Below are 22,891 nucleotides of genomic sequence, written 5' to 3'. Positions count from 1 at the left end.
AGGCTCCAGAAAGATCCATTGGTGTAAAACACATTAGAGTTATTTGGGCAGCAGAGAGTACTAGTCCAAGAGTTGGATAGATTACATTTGCAGTAGTCCAGAGGAGATTAACAAAGGTTTGAATCAAGGTAATAGAGATGAGAATGAAGAGGTCATAGTTTTCAGAAAAATTGAAGTATTCAAATCAATAAGAATTGGCACCTGATTAGATGTGTGGATCAAGGCAGTGAAAAGAGTTGAAGCTCCATAATATTAAAAGCTGTACAGGGGCACCTGGGTGGGCTCATTCAGTTAAGCATCTGCCTTCAGCTCAGGTTATGATCCCAGGGTCCCAAGATTGAGTCCGTCGTTGTCGTCGTCCTCCTCCTCCTTGGGCTTCCCTGGTCGGTTTGGGGGGTGGGGAGCTGCTTCTCCCTCTCCTTCTGACCCTCCCCACTGCTCATGTGTGCATGCTTTCTCTCCCTCTCTCAAATGAATAAACAAAAAAAAAATTTTTCTTTAATAAAAAAAGCTGTATGTACCCTTTCTATATTTGAAAGTCATAATATCATGAATGTCAACTCATTAATCACATTTGTACTGTTGTATTCCTTGAAAATTTTACCTAAAACTATTAAAATGAAGCCAAATTATTTGATTACTATCACATTTAACAGGTTTGCATTAAAAAATCATACAGAAATTATGTCTTGACATTTCAAATTTTATACTTTAAATTTCTATGCTACTTCTTTTTTCCCCCATTAGGTTAACGGCACTGATGCAGATTATGAATATGAAGAAATCACACTTGAAAGGGTAAAAACTTAATTATCTTAAGTTTTTATGCATAAATCTGTTGCTTAAAGAATTTTTTAAATATACTGCTCTTTCATATAGAATTCAAAGGAAAAGATCTTTCAAAAATAGAACCATGTAATATTAGTTTCTCGTATAAGTATACGTATTATAAAACTAGCCATGCTATTTTTAGAACATGTTGCTTTTCTTCAATAACTTTTTTTTTTGAAAAAGAAACTTTTTATTCAAAGTAGTTTTAAATTTACAGAAAAGTTACACCAAAAGTTTACATTTATCCTGGCCTCAGTTAACATCTTACATTACTAGACTACATTTGTTTCAACTAAAGAACCAATACTGGCATATTATTATTAACTAAAGTCTATACTTTATTGGATTTCCTTAGTTTTTATATTTTTCTCTTTCAGAATCCCTTCCAGAATACCACATTGCACTTAGTTACCATGTCTCTTTACGCTCCTCTAGTCTAACAGTTTCTCAGATTTTTCTGTTTTTAAGTTTTATTTTTATTTTTCATATAAAGCATTATTAAAGTATTTCGTATGCTAGTAATATGCTTATTGTTAACAGTTTTCTTTTTTAGCAAAATGGTAACTATAGTTCTAGTAGACAAGATCCTATTGAAAATTTATGGGAAAATTTCTGACTGGGAATCCCCAGTCAGAAAATAATTTAAGTGTACAATTTAGATGTGTAAATTTCCTTGTAATATTTACCCCTTAAGAATATCTACATTCGAACGATGATGTATTTCAGTAATGCCATCTTGTCTGACAGCATTTTTGAGAAATAAAGTGTCACAGAAGTAAATTTCCTAAGTAATTGTCTAAGACTGAAATCCTAGATAATTAGATTTGTTTATATGCGAAGCCAGAGTGGTCCCTAAGTGCAGATAGACCTGACAGGGTCTTTTACATGTATACTAGATCTTTACTGCCCACTACCTGAATTTGGGTTACTAAGATGGATGAATAACTCTCAGGTAAGCACAATATTAATGTAGCACACATATTTTAATGTGGTATTTTTTATTTAGTTTTTTTCCAGCTTTATTGAGATATAATTGACATGTAATTCTAACTTTATCTTATTCATTTTGCATTCTTTCCCAGTGCCTTTTAAAGTTATTTAGTTAGGACTGGACATTGTTTTCTCACTTACTAAAAATCTTGAGTTCCAGGAATTGGAGAGATGTTGTTAAAGGATACAAACTTGCAACTAGAAGAGGAATTAATTTCTGGAGATCTAATGCACAGCATAGTGATTATAGTCAACAAGACTATATTATTTACGTAAAAATTGCTAAGAGACTAGATCTTAAATGGTCTCACCACAGAAAGAAATGACAGTTATGTAACATGATAGAGATGTTAGCTAAAGCAGGGTTATAATCATATTGCAATATATAAATATGTCAGATCAACACATTGTACACCTTAAATTTATACAATGTTATATGTAAATTATATCTCAATTTTTTAAAAAGCAAAGAAAAAGAATTTGAGTACCTTAGTGACTTGGTAACATCACACAACCATTGATACTATTAATCATATTCTAGTAACTCTTACTAATAAAAAAATTATTAAAATAGAATTTTAGGACACATCATAGTAGATGGAATATTTAAGCTATTTAATATTAAGTTATCAGTTCAGATGTATCTGTTTGAGTTGCCTGAAAGCCACAGTTAGAACATTTTTGCAAAAATAAACAATTTTTTAATACCATTGCTTAGAACAATTGTCTTTAAAGACATTTTGGTAGCAGTAGAAACTTCTCTTCAAAGAAAATCTCATTCAGAAATATAGTATGCAAAACAAGTAAAGACTAGCACTGCTTTGGCAAAATTGATTTTGTTATCAAGAAAACTTACCAATCGACTTCTCAGGTTGGACTTTTAGTATTAAAAAATGCCTTTTGCTATTCAGGTATCTTGGTTAAAGATGTCAGGGATGGGGGAAAAAAACATGGCAAGGATGATGACTTAACAAATATAATTTGGTTATTTTAAAGTCAGCTGGTGGCAAGATTAGTAAAAGAAAAAGCACCATCCCCTACCCCGTTTTTAAAAAGCTGAAATAATGTTACTTTTACCTACTCAGAAATAATTGCAGCAGGAAGATCACTTCACTTCTTTCTCTTAGGAGACATTTGCCTTAAGAAACATGAGTGAGATATATTCTAAAAGAAAGAGACCTAACAGTGACACCTCTGCGGAGGGGTGACTGATTCAAGGGCAAATTGCACATACTTTGAAAGAAAGAACCATAATAGACTATACTCAGAAGTAGTTAGTACCTACTCAGAAGGAATGCCTTTGAATTCTTCATAGAGAAGAAAGAGCTTTCCTTATATTTCTTAATTCAGAATCTTCATATCCCCTACATATACACCTTTATGTGTATGTTCCCTGTGTTAGTACAGTTTCTAGGTTCTAAAATGACAGGAACCTATCAATAAAGGTAATTCTTACTCAGGCTCAATTTTTTTTTCCTTTATCCCCAGGGAAATTCAGGGCTTGGTTTCAGCATTGCAGGAGGTACAGACAACCCACACATTGGAGATGACTCAAGTATTTTCATTACCAAAATTATTGCAGGGGGAGCAGCTGCCCAAGATGGAAGATTACGGTACGTTTTGCATTTTATGTTGTGATGCTGAATACACTTTTATATTTTTCTTTAGGCAGATTGAACAAGGCATCAATACAAATAAACACTATCATAATAACCAACATAAGGCAGATGCTCAAATAATGAATGAGATAATTGTGCTCTAAGCATTGTTTCCTCTTTTCATTTAGGAATTTAGTTTTATCTCAGATATTATAACATGTTGAATAATAAATTTGATCGATAGTTTTAAATGTGAGCAAATTTGGGGTGCCTCGGTGGCTTAGTTGTTAAGCATCTGCCTTTGGCTCAGGTCATGATCCCAGCGTCCTGGGATGGAGGCCCGCCTCAGGGTCCCTGCTCAGCGGGAGCCTGCTTCTCCCTCTCCAGCTCCCCCTGCTTGTGTTCCCTCTCTTGCTGTTTCTCTCTGTCAAATAGATAAATCAAATATTTTTTTTTAAATGTGAGCAAATTTATAGAAATCATAGAATTCCCTTTGTATTTTTAAATATATTCACAAAATGTTTTCCGTTTATTTCCTGGGTAGGAAACATATATATAAACTTAGGTTACAAGAGATGATATATATCTGAGTTTGTATCCCATACCACCAAAAGTAAAAAGTAAAGTTTATGCAGACTCTTGTTTAAATTCAGTGTTGCATTGTAGAAGATACCTTTAGCATACTTTGTTGTTTCCTTGGGCCATAGATTATGGCACTTTTCCTGTTCCCTTGTTTGTTGGTTTTTAATTATATATATATACTTATATGTATATAAATATACATATATAGTAACAGTCATAAGTTTTAGAACTAAGGATTTGTATATGGTCTGTTAAAAATAACATCTGGGGGCGCCTGGCTGGCTCAGTCATTGAGCATCTGCCTTCGGCTCAGGGCGTGATCCCAGCATTCTGGGATCGAGCCTTGCATCAGGCTCCCTGCTCAGCAGGAAGCCTGCTCCTCCCTCTCCCGCTCCCCCCTGCTTGTGTTCCCTCTCTTGCTGCCTCTCTCTCTGTCAAATAACTAACTAAAATCTTTAAAAAATAATAACATCTGATTTTAAGGCTGTTGTTACCTTCTGCAGCTCTTCAGTTTCTAAACTTCTCACTGGATATGATAGGTGATAGACTAATGAAATCAGTTGGGTAAAAATTAATAATTTGACTATTCATGTAAATGCATACATTTACTTCCCGATTCTGTTACTGACTTTTTATTTGTGCTTATGTGAAAATTAATGTGTCCCATTTATTTCACTGAAGAACATACCTTTAATACTTACTCTAATATATCACTGTCTTTGCATACAGAGTTTTTTTCCTCTTAAAGAAAGCTAATTACAGAGAAGCTTATCAGGATGAATTTTAATATTTTAATCATCTTTTGTTCTTCTTTCCCGCCCAATTTCAGATGATTTCCCCCCCTAATGGAATGCTATGCAATTTAAGCTGAGACCAGAGCTGTGGGGGAAAATTAGAACTAGAACAAATCAAACTTAAAAAAAAATAATTTAATTATTTACATGAGAAACCTTTTAATTAAATGATGTAATCTTTAGCTTCATATAAATTTGAAGAAATAACTTTATTTTTTTAAATGTATCTAGTTTGAAAAAGCAAGTCAAAAAATTATTTTTGGGGGCACCTGGGTGGCACAGCGGTTAAGCGTCTGCCTTCGGCTCAGGGCGTGATCCCGGCATTACCTTAAACTGTAATTATTTAGTCTGAACCTCCGTTTTCTTTGAGTCACAGCTCCGTCAGTCATTATTTGAACTCTTTTTGCCTCAATTTCTCCATTTGTGAATATAAATATATAACCACCTTACAGGTTGTTGTAAGGGTTAACACACTAAAAGAAGTACCTGGCATGTGGTTATTGCTAAATAAATACTAAAATGCTGAATAAACAAAACAAAGTGTCTTAATGCTTACTCATAATAAGCATACAAGAAACATGCAAATTGTAGCTGTCTTTATTATTTAATATTTTTATGTGATAATCTGTTATTTGCACTGTTTCTTTTTCTGGTCCTTGGAAAATATTTGTATTTATTTATATGAGTATTTGATACAGTAGAATTTAACATGAAGTTTCTTCATGTATATTTTCTTTAGTAAATAATTCTCTTTACCTTAAAAATGAAAATGACAAATTGTCAAAGTGAAAATTTGCCATTTTGATATTTAACTTTTATTTTTAATATTTTGGGTTTTTTCTCAGGGTCAATGACTGTATATTGCGAGTAAATGAAGTAGATGTTCGTGATGTGACACATAGCAAAGCAGTTGAAGCATTGAAAGAAGCAGGGTCTATCGTACGCTTGTACGTAAAAAGACGGAAACCGGTATCAGAAAAAATAATGGAAATAAAGCTCATTAAAGGTCCTAAAGGTATGGGGGCTCCTGGGTAACTCAGTTGGTTAAGTCTGCCTTGGGCTCAGGTCATGACCCTGAGTCCTGGGATTGAGCCTCACATCGGGCTCCCTGTCAGCAGAGTCTACTTCTCCTATGCCCTTCACCCCACTCATGTGCGCTCTCTCTCTCTCTGTCAAATAAATAAAAGCTTAAAAAAGGTCCTAAAGGTATGAAATAATAAAACTAAGACAAATTATTAAGTAAGAAATTACTGAGATAAATGTAGCTATCAACTTATTTGTTACCCACATTCTAAGATTAACCGTACTGGTAACCTACAGAATGTGTGTGAATTTTTAGAATTTCTCTATTATTTCTGCTGATTTTTGTAAGTAGATTTCTGCTTAAGCACTTCTAAGTCATGTATAGTGTTGCTATTAACTTGTGATCATCGATCTACAAAGTACATTTAAATGTAGATACACAGGCTAAGTTAAAAGAGGGAAATATTTATGAGTGTGTCATTAGTAGTTACATCTGCAATGAGGACAGTTAATATGTGATTTCTGAATTTTGAAAACATTGATGGGATTGAGGATAAATGGAAATATTGATTCTAATTTGTAGCTTCATGGAAGAAGTAGTAGTCCAACAAATGAAAAAAGGAGTCGAGAGCTACAAATTTGTCTAGTTTTGAAGCTATGGGATTTATGAATTACAGAAATTCTTTATTTAAAAAATTCGTAGAAGGGCGTGTGGGTGGTAGTCAGTTAAGCATCCAACTCTTGGTTTCAGCTCAGGTCCTGATCTCAGGATTGTGAGATCCTGCCCATTCTGGGCTCAGGGCAGAGTCTACTTAAAACACTCTCTCACTCTCCCTCTGCCCCTCCACACCTCTACCACCCCGTCCTCCTACAATTGAGCTTTCTCTGTCTAAAATAAATAAATCTTTAAAAAAAATAAAAGTAATTCATAGAACATTGGGAAAAGAACAAAATTATCCACATTTCTGAAGCCTGTTAGTTCTGCCCACTACCAAAATTTTATTATTTTTCTCCATTGTTTTAATCTTGTGAAGGTATTAGAAGTGTTAGAAGCACAATCATGATGGCAACAAAAGTGAAACATAATTTTGTAATGCCTCTTTGAAACAAACAAATGCGTTTACAAAAAGACTTTAAGAAGTAACCTGGGGGCAGGGAAGGAACTTATTTGTAACTATAGGAACACCTACATATATAATTGTCCACTGACTACAAAGCAAATACGTAAGACTTAAAAAGTAGGCAAATAGAGACACCTGGGTGGCTCAATCACTTAAGCATCCAACTCTTGATCTCAGATCAGATCTTGATCTCAGGGTTGTGAGTTTGAGCCCCCTTATATTTAAAACAAACAAACAAAAAAGGCAAGTAGGTTCTTTTGTGTTTTAAAAAAGACATGAGTGTGATGAGACTATTACCTTCTAGTTTTCAACCATTTCTTTTGTCTTAATTTACGTTAAATGATGAAATTTCAAAACTAGTGTTTTCCAAACAGGTCTTGGGTTCAGCATTGCTGGAGGTGTTGGAAATCAACATATTCCTGGGGATAATAGCATCTATGTAACCAAAATAATTGAAGGAGGTGCAGCACATAAAGATGGTAAACTTCAGATTGGAGATAAACTTTTAGCAGTGAGTATAAGAAATCTGTTCTTTTAAGAATCATTTTGATGTCTTCTCCCTTTTTTTTTAACAAGCAAATTTCTACTTCCCAAAAATGTTTAAACAATATTTAAATGAGTGAATACTAATCTTGCTTTAATCAAAACCTGAAAAATGATTCTTGGTATTATCTTATTAGCCCTTTTTTTACCCCTCTACTAGCTTCCCTCTCTTTTTCTTTTTTTTTCTTTTTTTTCTCCTTTTCTTTTTTGTTGAAGGGTTAGGGAGTTGGATACACAGAATTGTTTAAACAGTGTCACCTTTGACTTTCTTTTCCCTTTATTTTTTAGTTAATTATAGTATAATGAAAACTGCTAACGTCATTACCCAACCCAAAACTAGAATATCAACAATTTGTGTTTTTTATTCGTTTGCTTTTTAAAAATTGTGTAATCATGTACATATGCCTAAATAGTTTGTTTAATATTAATTTGTTCTGAAATTTTTTAAAGGCTATTGTGCTGAATGTAGTCTTTTAATTCTTTCTTTTTACTCATCCATATTGTTGCCTAGAGCTAAAATATATTCATTTCACCTCTACATAATATGCTGTTCTGTACTATACTGCAGTTTATTTGTCCAGTCTTCATCAATAACTGTCCTAGTCTATGTTCCCTGGAAAAAATACCTGAAGAAAAGCTAAGGTTTTATTGGGAGGTGTAATCTCAGAAGCTTAGAGTGAGTGAAAATGAAAAGTGAGGCAGAGAATAAGGAAAAGTCAATACAAGCTATTATGTTTCTGAGCTGGCCATAATTTCATAAGAAAATATCGCTAATTTCCTGTCATATAGGATAGTCTTCAGGCAAGTGATGTGACAGTATTAAACTTTAGATCCAACCATCCAAGGAAAAGAAAGGATTTATCTCCCTGTCTCTTCTTTGGTAGAGTCTACCCCATGGAGCTAACTGTTCCAAATTTCTGGACTGTTACTCAGCTCCTCTGGGCAAATGCTAGGGAAGCCAGCTCACATACTTCTTGGCATAGCACTTCCTCTAAACTCAGAAGTGGTAGAAAGAACCAGAGCCTCAGTGATCTACACAGATCAGACACAGGCTTTTGACATGTTACAGCTCTCACTCTATGGAGTAACACATCAGCCATGCCGGAGCACAGCCCTTACCCTAGAAGAGATTGAAAGAGCTGATAACGGCTGGAGGCAGGGTGAGAGAAGCAGTAGCCAGGACTCTCCAGTAAGCACACAGCCAAAGCCTAGTAGACAGATAGGCTCCAGCAAATCTGAAAAGGCACATAAACTAGGTCTGATACAGTAGGGAGTTGGGTTATTTCCTTTTTTTTTTTTTTTCCAGTAGTATGAATAACTCTGCCAGAGAGAGCTGCTGCGTGTTCTGGTGAACATGTACATACAAGAGTTTCATTTAAGTATTTATCCTAAGCAGTGGTCATGGAATATCCTCTTAGTAACGTTATAGCAAAAACATATTGCTTTCTAAACTAGTTATAAAAATGTACAATTCTGTCAGCAATATATAAATGATTTCTTTGTTGTACATGCTGGCCAGTACTGCTTATTGCTGCAGCAAGGAGATAGACTGTTTTCGAGTTAATAATGGGGAAGAGGAAAGAGCTGACTTGGAATGCTTTTCTGCACACACACACTGGTTGAAAACTGCCTTCTTTCTCCACTGAGTTTCTCATTTGTACTTTTTTAATTTCTTAGATACCGTGTTTTCTTTTATGGTTTTTCCAGAATCAGTTTTAGTGGTTGGGAAGCCAGCAATGCCTGCTGATTGACCATTTAGTAAGGCTTTGGTTGCCGTAATTCCACTGAAATTATCTAATTTTTAGTTCTCATTTTAATTGACTTATCAGGCATTCAACACGCTTTCCTCCTTCAGACGCTTTTTCCATTTTGCTTAACAGTTACCCTCTTTCTTGGTGTTCCTCGTATCTCACTAGTCTTTCCTTCTCATTCTCCTTTTTAGTGCATCTTCTCCCTAATCTCTAAACATTGAGGTGAGACAGGACTTGGTCCTTGTACATTTTTTCTTCTTTTTGATAGGTGGTCAAATAATGTACTGTCTCATTGCACATGTTAGGCATAAGTATTGTTTTCTGACTTCAGTTTTACTTTTACACACATACACATATATTTTGCCTTGGCTGAAATATAAAAATTTTTCAGAGTGGTTCTTGGCAAAACAGTTGAAAAGCCCTAGGAGATTTCATCTAGTCTCCTTTCATATGCCTCAAGAGTCATGTCAAATTTAATATATCTAAAAATGAACTTCTGAGTTTCATCCTACGCCCCACCCACCACCCTCAAATCCTATTCCTTCCACAGTCTTCACATCTCATGAAATGAGAACTTCATCCTTCTATTTGGCCAGGTCTAAAACTTCAGTATCATTCTCCTTCATACACCTTAGTGAATCCCTTAGCAAATCTTGTCAGCTCTTTTATCTGTTACTAATGCTGCTTAAGAAAACACAAGAATTAGTGGCTAAAACAACAATATTTATTTATACTTCTGTAATTTGGGTAGGATTTAGCCAGGACAGTCTGTCTGTTCTGCATAATGTCACCTGGTAGCTGAGCTAGAGCCAGGAATCGACTTCCAAGTTCACTCATAACTTTGCACACAAGTTGGGTTGGCTGTCAAGTGAGAGCTCAGCTGGCTGTAAGCCAGTTGTCTCCCCAACTATGTTAGGCTTCTCACAGGATGGTGACCAGGTTAAAAGAGGGACATACCAGAAAGACAGGCTCCACTGTGTGGCATTTATCAGTCCTCTCTTTGCATCACAATTATTAATGCATCATTGGCTAAAGCAAGTTACATAGCCAAGCAAGGTTCACTGTAGGAAGGGATTTTACAGGGGTGTGAATACCAAGATGCACGGCTCACTGCAGGCCACCAAAGGAACACTATACCACAGCTGTGTACTTCAAAATGCAGGCAGTCCTTCACTGTACCTCGTAGTGTGGGACTGTAAAAATGACCATGTGCCTGAAACCCTGCAAAGCAGTATTAATAATTGGTGGTGCGAGTTAATGATTGTTCTGTGACCTTTAAATATTTCTGTCAGAACATGAAAAACTCTGTCAATTATACAGGTACAAATTAGGGAAATAAAAAATATACTAAAATGAGTATTTGTTTAGTACATTGTAATTTTAAAACATTAGGAACATTTTTGGTGTTTTATTTCTTTGCAAAAATAAAAAAAAATTACCAAAAAGAAGAGCAAAGTTAACCTAAAGCTAGCAGAAGGAAGGAAATAATTAAGATTAGAGCAGAAGTTAATGAAATAGGTAATAGGAAAACCAGAGAGAAGATAAACCAATACTTGGTACTTTGGAAAGGTGGACTAAATTGACAAACCTTAGCTAGACTGATCAAGAAACAAAGAAGACTCAAATTTTTAAAAGTAGGAATTAAAGAGGGGACATAAGGAAATACTTTTATTTATGAACAGTTATATGCCAACATATTAGATAATTTAGATGAAATGAACAAATGTCTGGAAAGCCACCACTACCACTTTTATTCAGACTGTACTGAAGAGTGTAGCCAGGAAACTAAAAAGACATTCAGATTGGGAAGGAAAAAGTAAAAATTGGTAGATTGACTATTAAATAGTGAAAGTAAAAACTTAAATAGTAACGTACAAATTGAAGCATGCTTTTTTATAAATTGATACTGTTCCATGTTGGAAAAGGCCTGAGTAGATGGGATGACACTTATATTCTATGGTAGTGACTATAAGTTTACTGAAGTCATTTATTTAGAACAGTTTAAATATCTGTTAATACTGAAATGGCTTAATAAATTATGATATAACCACACAATGGTGTACTGCGCAACAGTTTTGTAATTCCATGTGTCCCAACATGGAAAGATCTCTTAGATACCTTATATTAAAAATCCAGTTGCAGAATGAAAACTTTAATATAGTCTCATTTTCTTAAAAAAAATCTAAAATATACTTATATATTCATAAATACCTAAGAGTAGAAGAAGGACTAGGCTTGGGGATTGGGAGGAATAGGCACTGGAATTAAGATTGGCTATTCCATTAACACACATAAGCAACTTCCTGATGTGATAGACAGTAAACATGGGGATTTTCTTTTCACATACCTTTATATTCCTTAAATCACTGCTGCTTTTTCCCTGTGTTTTGGTATCATTGTTTATAACCAAAAAAGCAGAAAGGTAATGAAAATGTCCTAAATGTCTTTTGGGATTTTCTTTTAGGTCAATAGTGTGTGTTTGGAAGAAGTTACTCATGAAGAAGCAGTAACTGCCTTAAAGAACACGTCTGATTTTGTTTATTTGAAAGTGGCAAAACCCACAAGTATGTATATGAATGATGGCTATGTACCACCTGATATCACCAACTGTAAGTCTGTTTGCTTAAATCTATCTTATTTCCCTATTTTTAAATATTTTAAAGGAACTATATTAAGCATTTTAACCTAATAGTTTTTAAAAACCAAATTTAAATCAGAATCTTGGTAGTAAGTAGTGCTGTGTCCTTTTTCAAAGTTTTACGTAGATAACAGTCACCAAAGGTATTTGCAAGTAATGCACATTCTTGCTTTGGTCTAATAGTTTTGGGATGTAGCACAGAAATTTACTTTAACAAGCAGTTCTTTAAAACCATGGTAATCTTGAGGTTTCTGGTGCTGCTAGTTCATGGACTACACTTTAAGAAATACTAATATTAAATATTTCTAAAACTTGGGCTTTTCTATGCTCTGTTATGTGAGCACAGATATTATTTTTGTACAAGCTCCTAGTGTATTACCTAACTGTATTTGTATACAGTACGATTGTGTTGCCTAGAAATGAACTGTTACAAAAAGTACTAATGTAATTTTAAGTTTCCTGTTGGATTTTCAGTTTCTTTTTTAATGTACAAGCTGGGATAAGATTTAAATAATGTGTTTGTGTTTGTTGACAAATTGAAGTTTTATTTCTTTGGTGCACTGAGTTGATATTAGAAGCACCTGTGCGTACCAAAGATCTCATATGTACTCTCTGTAGCCTGCTTTTCCAGGTCTTCCTCATTTAAATTGTAGAGTTTTAGAGATATTTGTGGTTTTATAAATGGCAAGGTTCCAGTTTTAAAACTTCAGAGTTCATTACTGTCATTAATCATTATAAGTTAAATATAAGTTATATTTTGAAATGAATATACTATTGTCCAGTGATAAATCTTCATTATCTGCCCATTGCTTTATTAATTACTCAAGTATAACTGAAATTTTTAAAATAGTATTAAGTCTCTTTAATGGAGAGGAATGATGTCTTTTTTTTTTTTAAATACTTCATTTGTGTCAGAACAGAACTTTGCTACTTGTTTAAAATCCTCACATACAGTTGGTCTTACACATGAACTTTCTATAAGGGCTTTATGTATTTTTATTTGTGATTAGACATGCAAATTCACTAATAAGCTATTTTATGCACCAGTGTAAATACCAGTCTTATTTATTTATTATGCTGCTTTATCTGTTCGAGACAACAATGCATGTTTGTAACAGTTGTTCCATGAACTGAGAATTGATGTCCTGATTATGATCAAATATACAAACAGCCAGGGTGCTCCTTATATGTTGAACTGAAAAAAATTTGTCATTTTTTAATTGAATTATCCCTTTTATACATACAAATATGACATATAAAAAATGGAAGAGCTAGTCCTAAAAGAGTAATAATTAAATAATGATTTGTTGTTTTCCTTATAGGCATAGATATAATCTTTCTTCTTTTCATCTGTTGAACTAATAGAACACTGTGAAAAGGTTGTTGTCCCTTGCTAGTTCAGCTCTTTCATAAGGTTCTATTTCCATTCCCCTCTTTTCTTAGGCGACTACAATTACGAATTTTGTTATATACGTCAGCTCACGTTCATACAACATAGGCTGTTCATATATCATTTATCTGTGTGTTTTTTTAAAAAGTGTGATTCAGGGCACCTAGGTGGCTCGGTTGATTAAACATCCAACTCTTGGATGCTCAGGTCATGATCTCAGGGTCTTGAAATCCAGCCCTGCATCAGACTCAACGCTCAGGGCAGAATCTGCTTGAGATCCTCTCCCCCTCCACCACACGCACACGCTTTCTCTCTCTCTCTCTCTCTCTCTAATATAAATAAATAAATAAAATCTTTCTTTCAAACAGGGATTTGTAATTAAAAACTTTTTACAGGAGTGCCTGGGTGGCTCAGTCAGTTAAGCGTCTGTCTTCTGCTCAGGTCATGATCCCAGGGTCCTGGGATCAAGCCCCGCATTCAGCTCTCTGCTCAGCGGGGAGCCTGCTTCTCCCTCTCCCTCTGCCTGCCGCTATGTCTACTTGTGATCTCTGTCAAGTAAATAAATAAAATCTTTAAAATAATAAAGAAATAAAAATAAATAATTAAAAACGTTTTACAGAAATTATTTTTACCTATCACCTTTTCTGAAGCCCTTGCCATCAGACTCTCCAGCTTACTACCTATCCCTTGTGTTGTCATTTAATGTCCTCCTCATCAGTCTGGCTTTAATAACTGAAGATTTTAGTGTCAGGCCCATTGTCCTTGCTACTACTATTCATGTTGCTATTCTTAGTGATGTCCAGGCAAAATTCACACTGATGATTTATTCAACAGTCTTGGCCTTTTTGTTTCTTGATCTCTTTCTTCCTAATTATCCTGCCCTCCACTCCACCTCAAATACATGCTTCCATATAATAATTTAGATCTTATCATCATTAGGGCACCTGGGTGGCTCAGTTGGTTAAGCGTATAACTCTTGATTTTGACTCGGGTCATGTTGTCAGGGTTGTGGGATCAAGCCCTAAGTCAGGCTCTATGCTCAGTGGGAAGTGGACTTGAGATTCTCTCTCTCCCTCTACCTCTGCCCCTCCCCAGGCCCATGTACTCTCTTCTCTCTCCCTCTTTCTTTCTCTCTCTCTGTCTCTAATGATAAATCTTTAGATCTTTTCATTATCAGTATCTTCACCACCTCAATTCTTTGACTGGATACCTCAGTTCATTTATCCTTATTCTAACAATTCATCCTCATTTTGACCTTCCATCCTTTGATGCTACAACTTGATTGCCCTCTTGTGTCTCTATTTGTCTGAGTTTTTTAGCTTAGTTTCCGTGATTTGTCATGATGCTCTCTTCCTTGCACATATCTTCTATTCCCTTGCCCCCACTGCTACTTCCCCCCTTGACAGAATTCCAGCCAAGGTTCAACCTGCTGTTTTCCTTCATTCCTACTCCCTAAAAAGCAGAACATGACTGAAGAGAAGTACAAAACTAGTTTAAGTTATGACCATAAATTTCAGATGGGGTCATACTCTTGTGGTTGTAACCAAAATATAGATAATAACCAAAATAGGGTACCCAGGAATAAAAGTAAGTTTCTTATTGAAAGGGAAAAAAAGTCCATTAGATCTAACAGAGAACATAGTTTCTCTGCTGACATTAGAATGCTCATTCTGGTGCATTGTGTGTCTTCTCACTTTTAATTTATATTCTTTTCAGCTAGAAGGCCTCATTGAACTTCTGACTTGGTCACTGATCTCTTTCCACTTTCACTTCAAGTATTTCTAACTTGCTTCTCTTCCAAACCTTGGAGGGCTTGGATCATTAACCTTGATACCTAAGGATTAAAAAATTAGGCTCCCTTCTTTTATAGTTCTCTGGGGAATCTTTTCACTTAGGATTTGGGGTATAGGAAATAACATTGTTTTATCTGATCCTTCTTTGGGGCTGTCATTCCTTTGATAAGAACATTAATTTTTAGTTCCTGTTGTGTTGAGATACTATGCCTTACAGGTAAGAATGACTCTTCCAGAAAAGATCCATTGAATAAAGACACAGTCTGGCTATAGCAGGGGGAAAAGTACCTTTTCTGGTTTGGGCAGTTGACTGAATTTCTTGTCCAGTTGTATTTTGTTGTCATTGTTCCAACCAGAGTTAATAATGTGGCAAAGAAATTTGAGTCAAAAATAGGTAAACTCTAGACTTTAAAAGGCTGGTGATTTACAGAGGTTCACATAAGTATCTGTTGCTTTGGAGCAACATGCCAGTTCCCTTAAAAATCACAGATGTTCTTGCTTATCACCCAGGAAAGACTTTGGACTTTGAAAGTCAGGAGCCATGGTAGAAAGCACCTTGACTGGAATGCAGAAGAGCATCTTAAATATGAACTAGACGGAAAACAGTTACTGTTGGACACTGCAAACCTATAAAATGAAAGCTATAGTTGAATACAGTGTTGCTACTATTAGTTTCTGAGGAGAAGTAAGATGAAAGTCTTATCCTTGTACCTCTATCAGTATAGTGGGTTTTTTCCCTGTGACTTCTTTTAAGATTCCTCTCCTTCCCCCAACCCTTTTTTCCCCTCTGGTTTTTTCCCACGTAATTTTCTTGGCATTTAACCTAATTGGTGTTTCATGAGCTTCCTAGATCTATGGTTTGATGTGTGATGTTAATTTAGGGGATTTCTTAGTCATTATTGTTTCAAGTATTTCTTCCATTCTTTCTCTCCTTCTAGATTTGGTATTCCCATTTCATATATGTTACACCTTTTGTAGCTGTCTCACCATTCTTGGATATTTTGTTTTGGGTTTCTTTTGTTTCATTCTTTTTTTCTCTTTGCTTTTCAGTGTTAGTGGTTGCTGTTGAGATATCCTCATGTTCAGAGATTCTTTTCTCAGCTATTGCCAGGCTACTAATAAGCCCATCAAAGGCATTCTTCATTTCTGTTAACAGTGTTTTTGATGTCTAGTGTTTCATTTTGTTTCTCTTAGAATTCCCATCTCTCTGCTTACATTGCTCATCTGTTTTTGCAGACTGCCTACTTTATCCACTAGAGCCATTAGCATATTAATCATTGTGGTTTTTTTTTAAGATTTATTTATTTTAGAAAGAGACAGAGAGCAGGGGGGAGGGGCAGAGGGAGAGGGAGAGAGAGTCTTAAGCAGACTCCACACGGAGCACCAGCCCGATGTGGGGCTCGATCTCCTGATGCTGAGATCATGACCTGAGCCAAAACCAAGAGTTGGACGCTTAACTGAATGCGCCACCCAGGCACCCCTAATCATTGTTGTTCTAAATTCCTGGCCTGATATTCCAACATTGCTGCTGTTATCTGAGTCTTTTCTGATGCTTGCTCTGTCTCTTCCAACTGTGTTTTTGCTTTTTATTATGTCTTGTAATTTTTTCCTGATAACCAGGCATGATGTACTGGGTAATAGGAACTGCTGTAAATAGGCCATTAGTAATGTGACAATAAGGTGTTGGGGAGGGAAAATGTTCCTGGTCCTGTGATCAGGTCTCAAGTCTTTTAGTGAGTTTGCACCTCTGGAATGTAAGCTACACAGTGCTTCTCTGTTTTCTCGCTTCCACCCTTAGATGGGATAGGATGACTAGAGTGGACTGGAGTTGATTATTTCCCTTACCGGTCACTGGTCTCTGATAAAACCCTAGCAGGTTAGGCTTTGATAGTTTCTCCTGAGGGCAGACTCTTATGAAAAACAGAATGTTCTTGTGTATTTCAAAATGGTTTGTTTTCCCTTCCTCCTATCATTAACACAAGGAGATTTTTCTCCACTATTCACTTTGAGAGCCTGGTAGAGATCCAGGGAGTAAAACTCACAAATGTTTGGGCTCCCCCAATAACAGGGTCCCCCAGGAGTATTTTTACTGGCCCATACTGAACCTCCAGCAATTTGCCAGTTACAGTTCAGGTTCCTCTACCCCAGCACCAGCTCCCACAGAGGTTTCTGCTGTGGCAAGTTACATTCTCTGTATTCGTCTATCATTTTCTCCAACTTGGGGGGCAGTAGTTTGCCCTGTCGTCACCCTTAGCTTAAGGATTTAAGAAGAGTTGTTTTTTTTTTTTTAGTTTGTTTAGCGTTTTAGTTGTTAAAGCAAAGAGCGATGACTTCCAAGCTTCTTATATGCCAAACTGGAAGCCAGAAGTCCCTTAATTTATTGTGAAATTTTGTCGAGCGTAATCTTTTTGAGCATATTTTTAAGCTTTTGGTTTTCATTATTCACAATTAAATTTTAAGTAATAGAAATTTTTTAAAACTTGACCTGCAAAATGACTTCTCAGAAAAATTAAGTTACTGTACTTTAGATTTTGTATTATAGTCTTTTCTAGGACAGTCTTTTAAATGACCTTTCCTATACTGTGCAAATCAGTTAATGTAAAACTCCTTTTTAGTTCTGTTTTCTCAAGAGAAACCAAATGGTATAAGTTTGCTTTACTGATCTGAATATCTGTACTAGTTTTTACCTGGAAACTTGAGCTTGTCTAATTTTTTTACCTGGTAAGTCTTTTCTACCAACTTACATAAATAAGTGGGTATGAGTTATACATTAACTAACCTTGAAATTGATAATTCACAAATTCAATACTGAATGGCTCATTTCACTTAAAGTGTTTTTTACTTTCTTTCTTTTGAAGCTTCTTCTCAACCTATTGATAACCATGTTAGCCCATCTTCCTACTTGGGCCATACGCCAGCATCACCAGCCAGATACTCACCTGTTTCAAAAGCAATGCTTGGAGATGATGAACTTACGAGGTAAGGAAGTCCTTCTTAAATAAAGCCAGCTGTTAGAAGGAGTTATAATCAGCCAATTAACATAGCCACAATTTTCAGGACTAAAAGATTTTACTGACAGATAATGAACTTAAATCTTAATTTTTTCATGGGAGGGTTCATTGAAGAGGCTGAAATATAAAAATATTTTATATTCCAAATAAATCACTTCCCTTTTTAAAAACATTGCTTTTATCTCAGGAATGGTTAATTGTGCTTAGAAATTAACATAGGTAAAACTGAGTTAAGAATATACGTATGTATATTTTAAAACTCACTTTTCACATATTCCTCTTTAATATATATCATAAAATTTGTATAACAATCATTTGATTCATGTTTAGAATTCAACAAGCAATATTTTCTTTACTTAATATATGTCCTTGATATCCTCACTTCTAAAATTTACCTTGATCTGACTTTACTGTTTTAAATAAAGTTTGTAAATTAACTGTCTTTTTATTCCCAAAGAACTCTTAAGTAGGTGGGAAAAAAATAAGTGAAAAGTATTTTAAATCTCTTTCACATTATTTAATACAGTAGTAAGACATTATGTTTATGCAGGTTGCTTTATAATTTGTACAAGTATTTCATAACATTTAACGTTAAATGCCGATTAACGTCTATTTTATGTTTTTATTAATTGCATTATTGTTGGCATTATTATTTTTGAGCTTTCATCATTGTAATAATTCTTGTCAGACTCCTGACTGTAGGCAGTGATCTCTTTAAGGTGAGAAAGGAAAGAATATTCATCTATGCCCTTTTTGTCAAGAGTTAGCAATATTGAAAACTTAATTTATAAATATATGCTCAGGCATTGTGTTTGGAGTGAAAATAGAAAAAACAGTGTTTGTGGTTATTTCTTTGTGATATGAATTTTCAAGGCTGTTAGTCTTTAGGCTATGCTCCTATACTGATCTGTCATGGCTTTGTTGTTGTTTTCTAATAGTGCCAATTTATAGAAGTAAAGAAGAAAAATAGTTAATGGTTTATCTAGTCTTTAATTTCTGCATATTTTTCAAACTAAAAAATACATTATATTGGTGTCTTGATTGCTGTTCCACATCTTTTTTCATTATATATCTTTTCTCTAGAATATTATATTGGATTTTTTAGTATTACACAAGTCTACCTGTTTTGTTTACTTTTCTGTGAAAATCAGGTAGTTGATTACTGCATATGCCTTCCTAAAACATGTGTTTTATCACTCCCTTTTGATAATTACACAATTTTGTCCAGATATAAAGTACAAAAATCTTTACCCTCACATTAGAAGTTCTCCACAGTTTGACCCTAAGCAGTCTTTCAGAGGTTATCTCACATGACCAATTTTAAAAAAGGGAAAGAGGGCGCCTGGGTGGCTCAGTTGGTTAAGCATCTGCCTTCAGCTCAGGTCATGATCTCAGGGTAGTCCTGGGATCCAGCCTTGGGTCAGGCTGCCTGCTCAGCAGGGGAGCCTGCTTCTCCCTCTCCCTCTGCCCCTGCTCATGTGCTCTCTCGCTCACTCACTCTCTCTCAAATAAATAAGTAAAATCTTTAAAAAATAAATAAACAAAATAATATAAAATAAAAAAGGAAAAGAAAAGAAATCCCAACGTACAGGATGATGATTCTAAAGTTTATTTTTAACAGCTTTGAGATGTGATCCACATATCATACACTTCTCCCATTTAAAATGTAAACTCAGTGATTTTTGATATATTACATTATTAATTTTTTTAAATGTGCGATTCAGTGACATTAATTGCATTCACAGTGTTAGGCAATCGTCACCACTATCTATTTCCAGAGCCTTTTTTGCCCCCTCAAACAAACTGTAGCCATTAAGCAATAATTCCCATTTCTCTCTCCTCCCAGTCCCTGGTGACCTCTAGTTTAGTGTACTCTGTGTCCTATGCATTTTCGTATTCTAGATTGTTCGTATAAGTGTAATCTTAAAATTCTTTTGTGTCTGACTTCTTTCATTTAGCATAACATTTTCAAGATTCATCCATGTTGTAGCATATATCAAAACTTCATTCCTGGGGTGCCTGGGTGGCTCAGTTCAGCGTCTGCCTTTGGCCCAGGTCATGATCCCAGGGTCCTGGGATCAAGCCCTACATCAAGCTCCCTGCTTAGCGGGGAGCCTACTCTCCCTCTCCCTCTGCCTGCCGCTCCCCCGCTTGTGTGTGCTCTCTCTCTCTCTCAAATAAATAAATAAAATCTTAAAAAAAAAACAAAAAACAGAAAAAACCAAACTTCATTCCTTTTGGCTGAATAATATTCCATTATGTGTATATAACACATTTTATTTATCCATTCATTTGTTCATGGACACTTGGGTTGTTTCCACCTTTTGGGTATTGAGGATAATGCTCTGATAAACATTGGCTTGGGGCGCCTGGGTGGCTCAGTCAGTTAAGCATCTGCCTTCAGCTCAGGTCATGATCTCTGGGTCCTGGGATCAAGCCCCACATCGGGCTCCTGGCTCAGCAGGGAGCCTGCTTCTCCCTTGCCCTCTGCCTCTCCCCCTGTCTCTCCCCCCGCTCATGCTCTCTTTCTCTCTCTGTATCCCTGTGTCTCAAATGAATAAATAAAATATTTTAAAAAACAACAACATTGGCTTGTACGTATCTGCTTGCATCCTTGTTTTCACTTCCTTTGGATATATACTGAGGAGTGGAATTGCTGAGTCACACAGTCAATTTATGTTTACATTTATGAGGAACCATTTGTTTTTTATAGGAACCATGCCATTGTACATTCCCAGCATCAGTATATGAGGCTTCCAGTTTCTCCACATCCTCACCAACACTTGTTTTTTCTGTTCTGTTTTTTTTTATAGCCATTGTAGTAGGTGGGATGTATCTTGTGATTTTCTGCATTTCTCTAATGATTAATGATATTGAACATCTTTTCATGTGCTTATGTCATTTGAAAAATCAGAATTTATTTTCCTCTGAGATACTGTTGGATTTTAGCAGAATATTTTGAATTATTATTTATATAAAACTCATGTATATATGTGTGGCTTTTTGCTTCATACATATATATATAATATTAGTTCCAGGTATAGAATTTAGTGATTCATCACTTACAAACAACACCCAGTGCTCATCACAAGTCCTTAATACCCATCACCCATTTAACCCATCCTCCCTCCCACCTCCTCCATATATGTTTTAAAGTAGTAGAAACCTTAAACTATTAGTCTATCATCTAACAGTGAAATAAAACATCAATATAGTGAAACCTATTGTGCCCTGATCTTACCCTGCCTCTCCTACACTGCCTCACCAAGTGAACTGTTTTCCTGAATTTGGATTTATTATTCCATTTTTTCTTTTATATATGTGTATATGTGTTTAATATTTCCCAAACAATTTATTATTTGATTTTACTATTTTTGACAAAATATAATTTTATTAACCCTGTAAGTGAACTGGCAAAGCCGATTAATGATGAAAACCTCTGTATGACTAGAAAATGCCAATTTAGATTTTTATCAAATACTTAAGATTAATTCCACATTATATGGAAGGATCCCTAAAATATCTTGAGTAGGTTCTTTATGTCATTATTTTTTTTTAATTACCACATTTTTTTCTCCTTTTTGTTTTAGTTTCATGTGTGTTTTGAACAAAAATCTTTGGTTTTTAACATGATTTTTAGCTTTTATTTAAAATTAGAATTTTTCCTTTTAATTTCTAAGCCTAATTTGTAGGCTTAGAATCTCTACTGTGTCTTCAAAACCTTTTTAACTTTCATCTAGCTTTCTTTATAGGTTGATAATATAAGACTTATCAATAGAGAATTCTCACTGATAAAATGTCAAGTTGTGTATAAAATTTCTAAGGTGTTCAATACTTTTCTAATTTTTTAGGGAACCTAGAAAAGTTATTCTTCATCGTGGCTCAACAGGCCTTGGTTTCAACATTGTAGGAGGTGAAGATGGAGAAGGAATATTTATTTCCTTTATTTTGGCTGGAGGACCTGCTGATCTTAGTGGAGAGCTCAGAAAAGGAGATCGTATTATATCGGTAGGATATGTTAATCAAAATAATGTTTTTATTATTATAACTAGGACCTGTTATTAAATGTTTTGTTTTGTTTTTTTACATCCTAAAGTTATGGGAGATATTTTGGTTATTTTCTTACCATTTTGCAACTTAATTGTAGGATTTCAGTGTTGTCAGAGAGCGTGTTTTCTTTTGATATTTGACTTACCTGTAAAGGGATCTGTCTTTATAAATGTGCTTGAAGAAAGTATATATTCTCTATTTGTTGACTGCAAGATTATCTGTATGTTAACTAACCTTGTTATTTATGTAGTACAGATTTTAATCTATTGTCTGTTTGATCTATTATTAAAAGAAATTTTTTTTTTAAGATTTTATTTATTTATTTGACAGAGATAGAGACAGCCAGCGAGAGAGGGAACAGAAGCAGGGGGAGAGGGAGAGGAAGAAGCAGGCTCATAGCAGAGGAGCCTGATGGGGCTCGATCCCACAACGCTGGGATCACGCCCTGAGCCGAAGGCAGATGCTTAACCGCTGTGCCACCCAGGCGCCCCTAAAAGAAATTTTTTAAGCTATCTGAATGTGATAGTGGGTTTAGCAGTTTGTTCTTGCAGCGATTTTGAATTTTTATGTCTTTGAAACTATGTTATTGGATGCATCTAAGTTTAGAATCATTACTCCTTCCTGGTGAGTTGAATTTTTTTTATCATTATGTAATAATCCTCTTAATAATAATAATTTTTACCCTAGAAGCTATATTGCCTGATATTAATATGGCTCTTTTTTGCTTCATATTTGCCTCATTAAATTATCTTTATTTCACCCTCACTTGTAAATAT

At 35.1% G+C, this 22,891-nt stretch overlaps 1 protein-coding gene across 10 annotated transcripts in view; it reads left to right on the top strand.

The window, feature by feature from the left end:
• The window catches only part of DLG1 (discs large MAGUK scaffold protein 1), a 1,062,265-nt gene that overhangs the window by 963,653 nt on the left and 75,721 nt on the right, over positions 1–22,891 (top strand). For all 10 annotated transcript variants that reach the window (XM_034660398.1, XM_034660430.1, XM_034660424.1 and 7 more), the window contains 7 exons: positions 748–798; positions 3,310–3,434; positions 5,641–5,810; positions 7,314–7,450; positions 11,698–11,842; positions 17,913–18,033; positions 21,917–22,073. In XM_034660398.1, coding sequence (XP_034516289.1) covers positions 748–798; positions 3,310–3,434; positions 5,641–5,810; positions 7,314–7,450; positions 11,698–11,842; positions 17,913–18,033; positions 21,917–22,073 — 906 coding nt within the window. The remainder of the gene's footprint in view (positions 1–747; positions 799–3,309; positions 3,435–5,640; positions 5,811–7,313; positions 7,451–11,697; positions 11,843–17,912; positions 18,034–21,916; positions 22,074–22,891) is intronic.

The sequence above is a fragment of the Ailuropoda melanoleuca genome, chromosome 1, assembly GCF_002007445.2.
Source record: "Ailuropoda melanoleuca isolate Jingjing chromosome 1, ASM200744v2, whole genome shotgun sequence".
NCBI lineage: Eukaryota > Metazoa > Chordata > Mammalia > Carnivora > Ursidae > Ailuropoda > Ailuropoda melanoleuca.
Note: the sequence above shows the minus strand (reverse complement) of the source record. Positions and strands in the feature narration are given on the sequence as shown.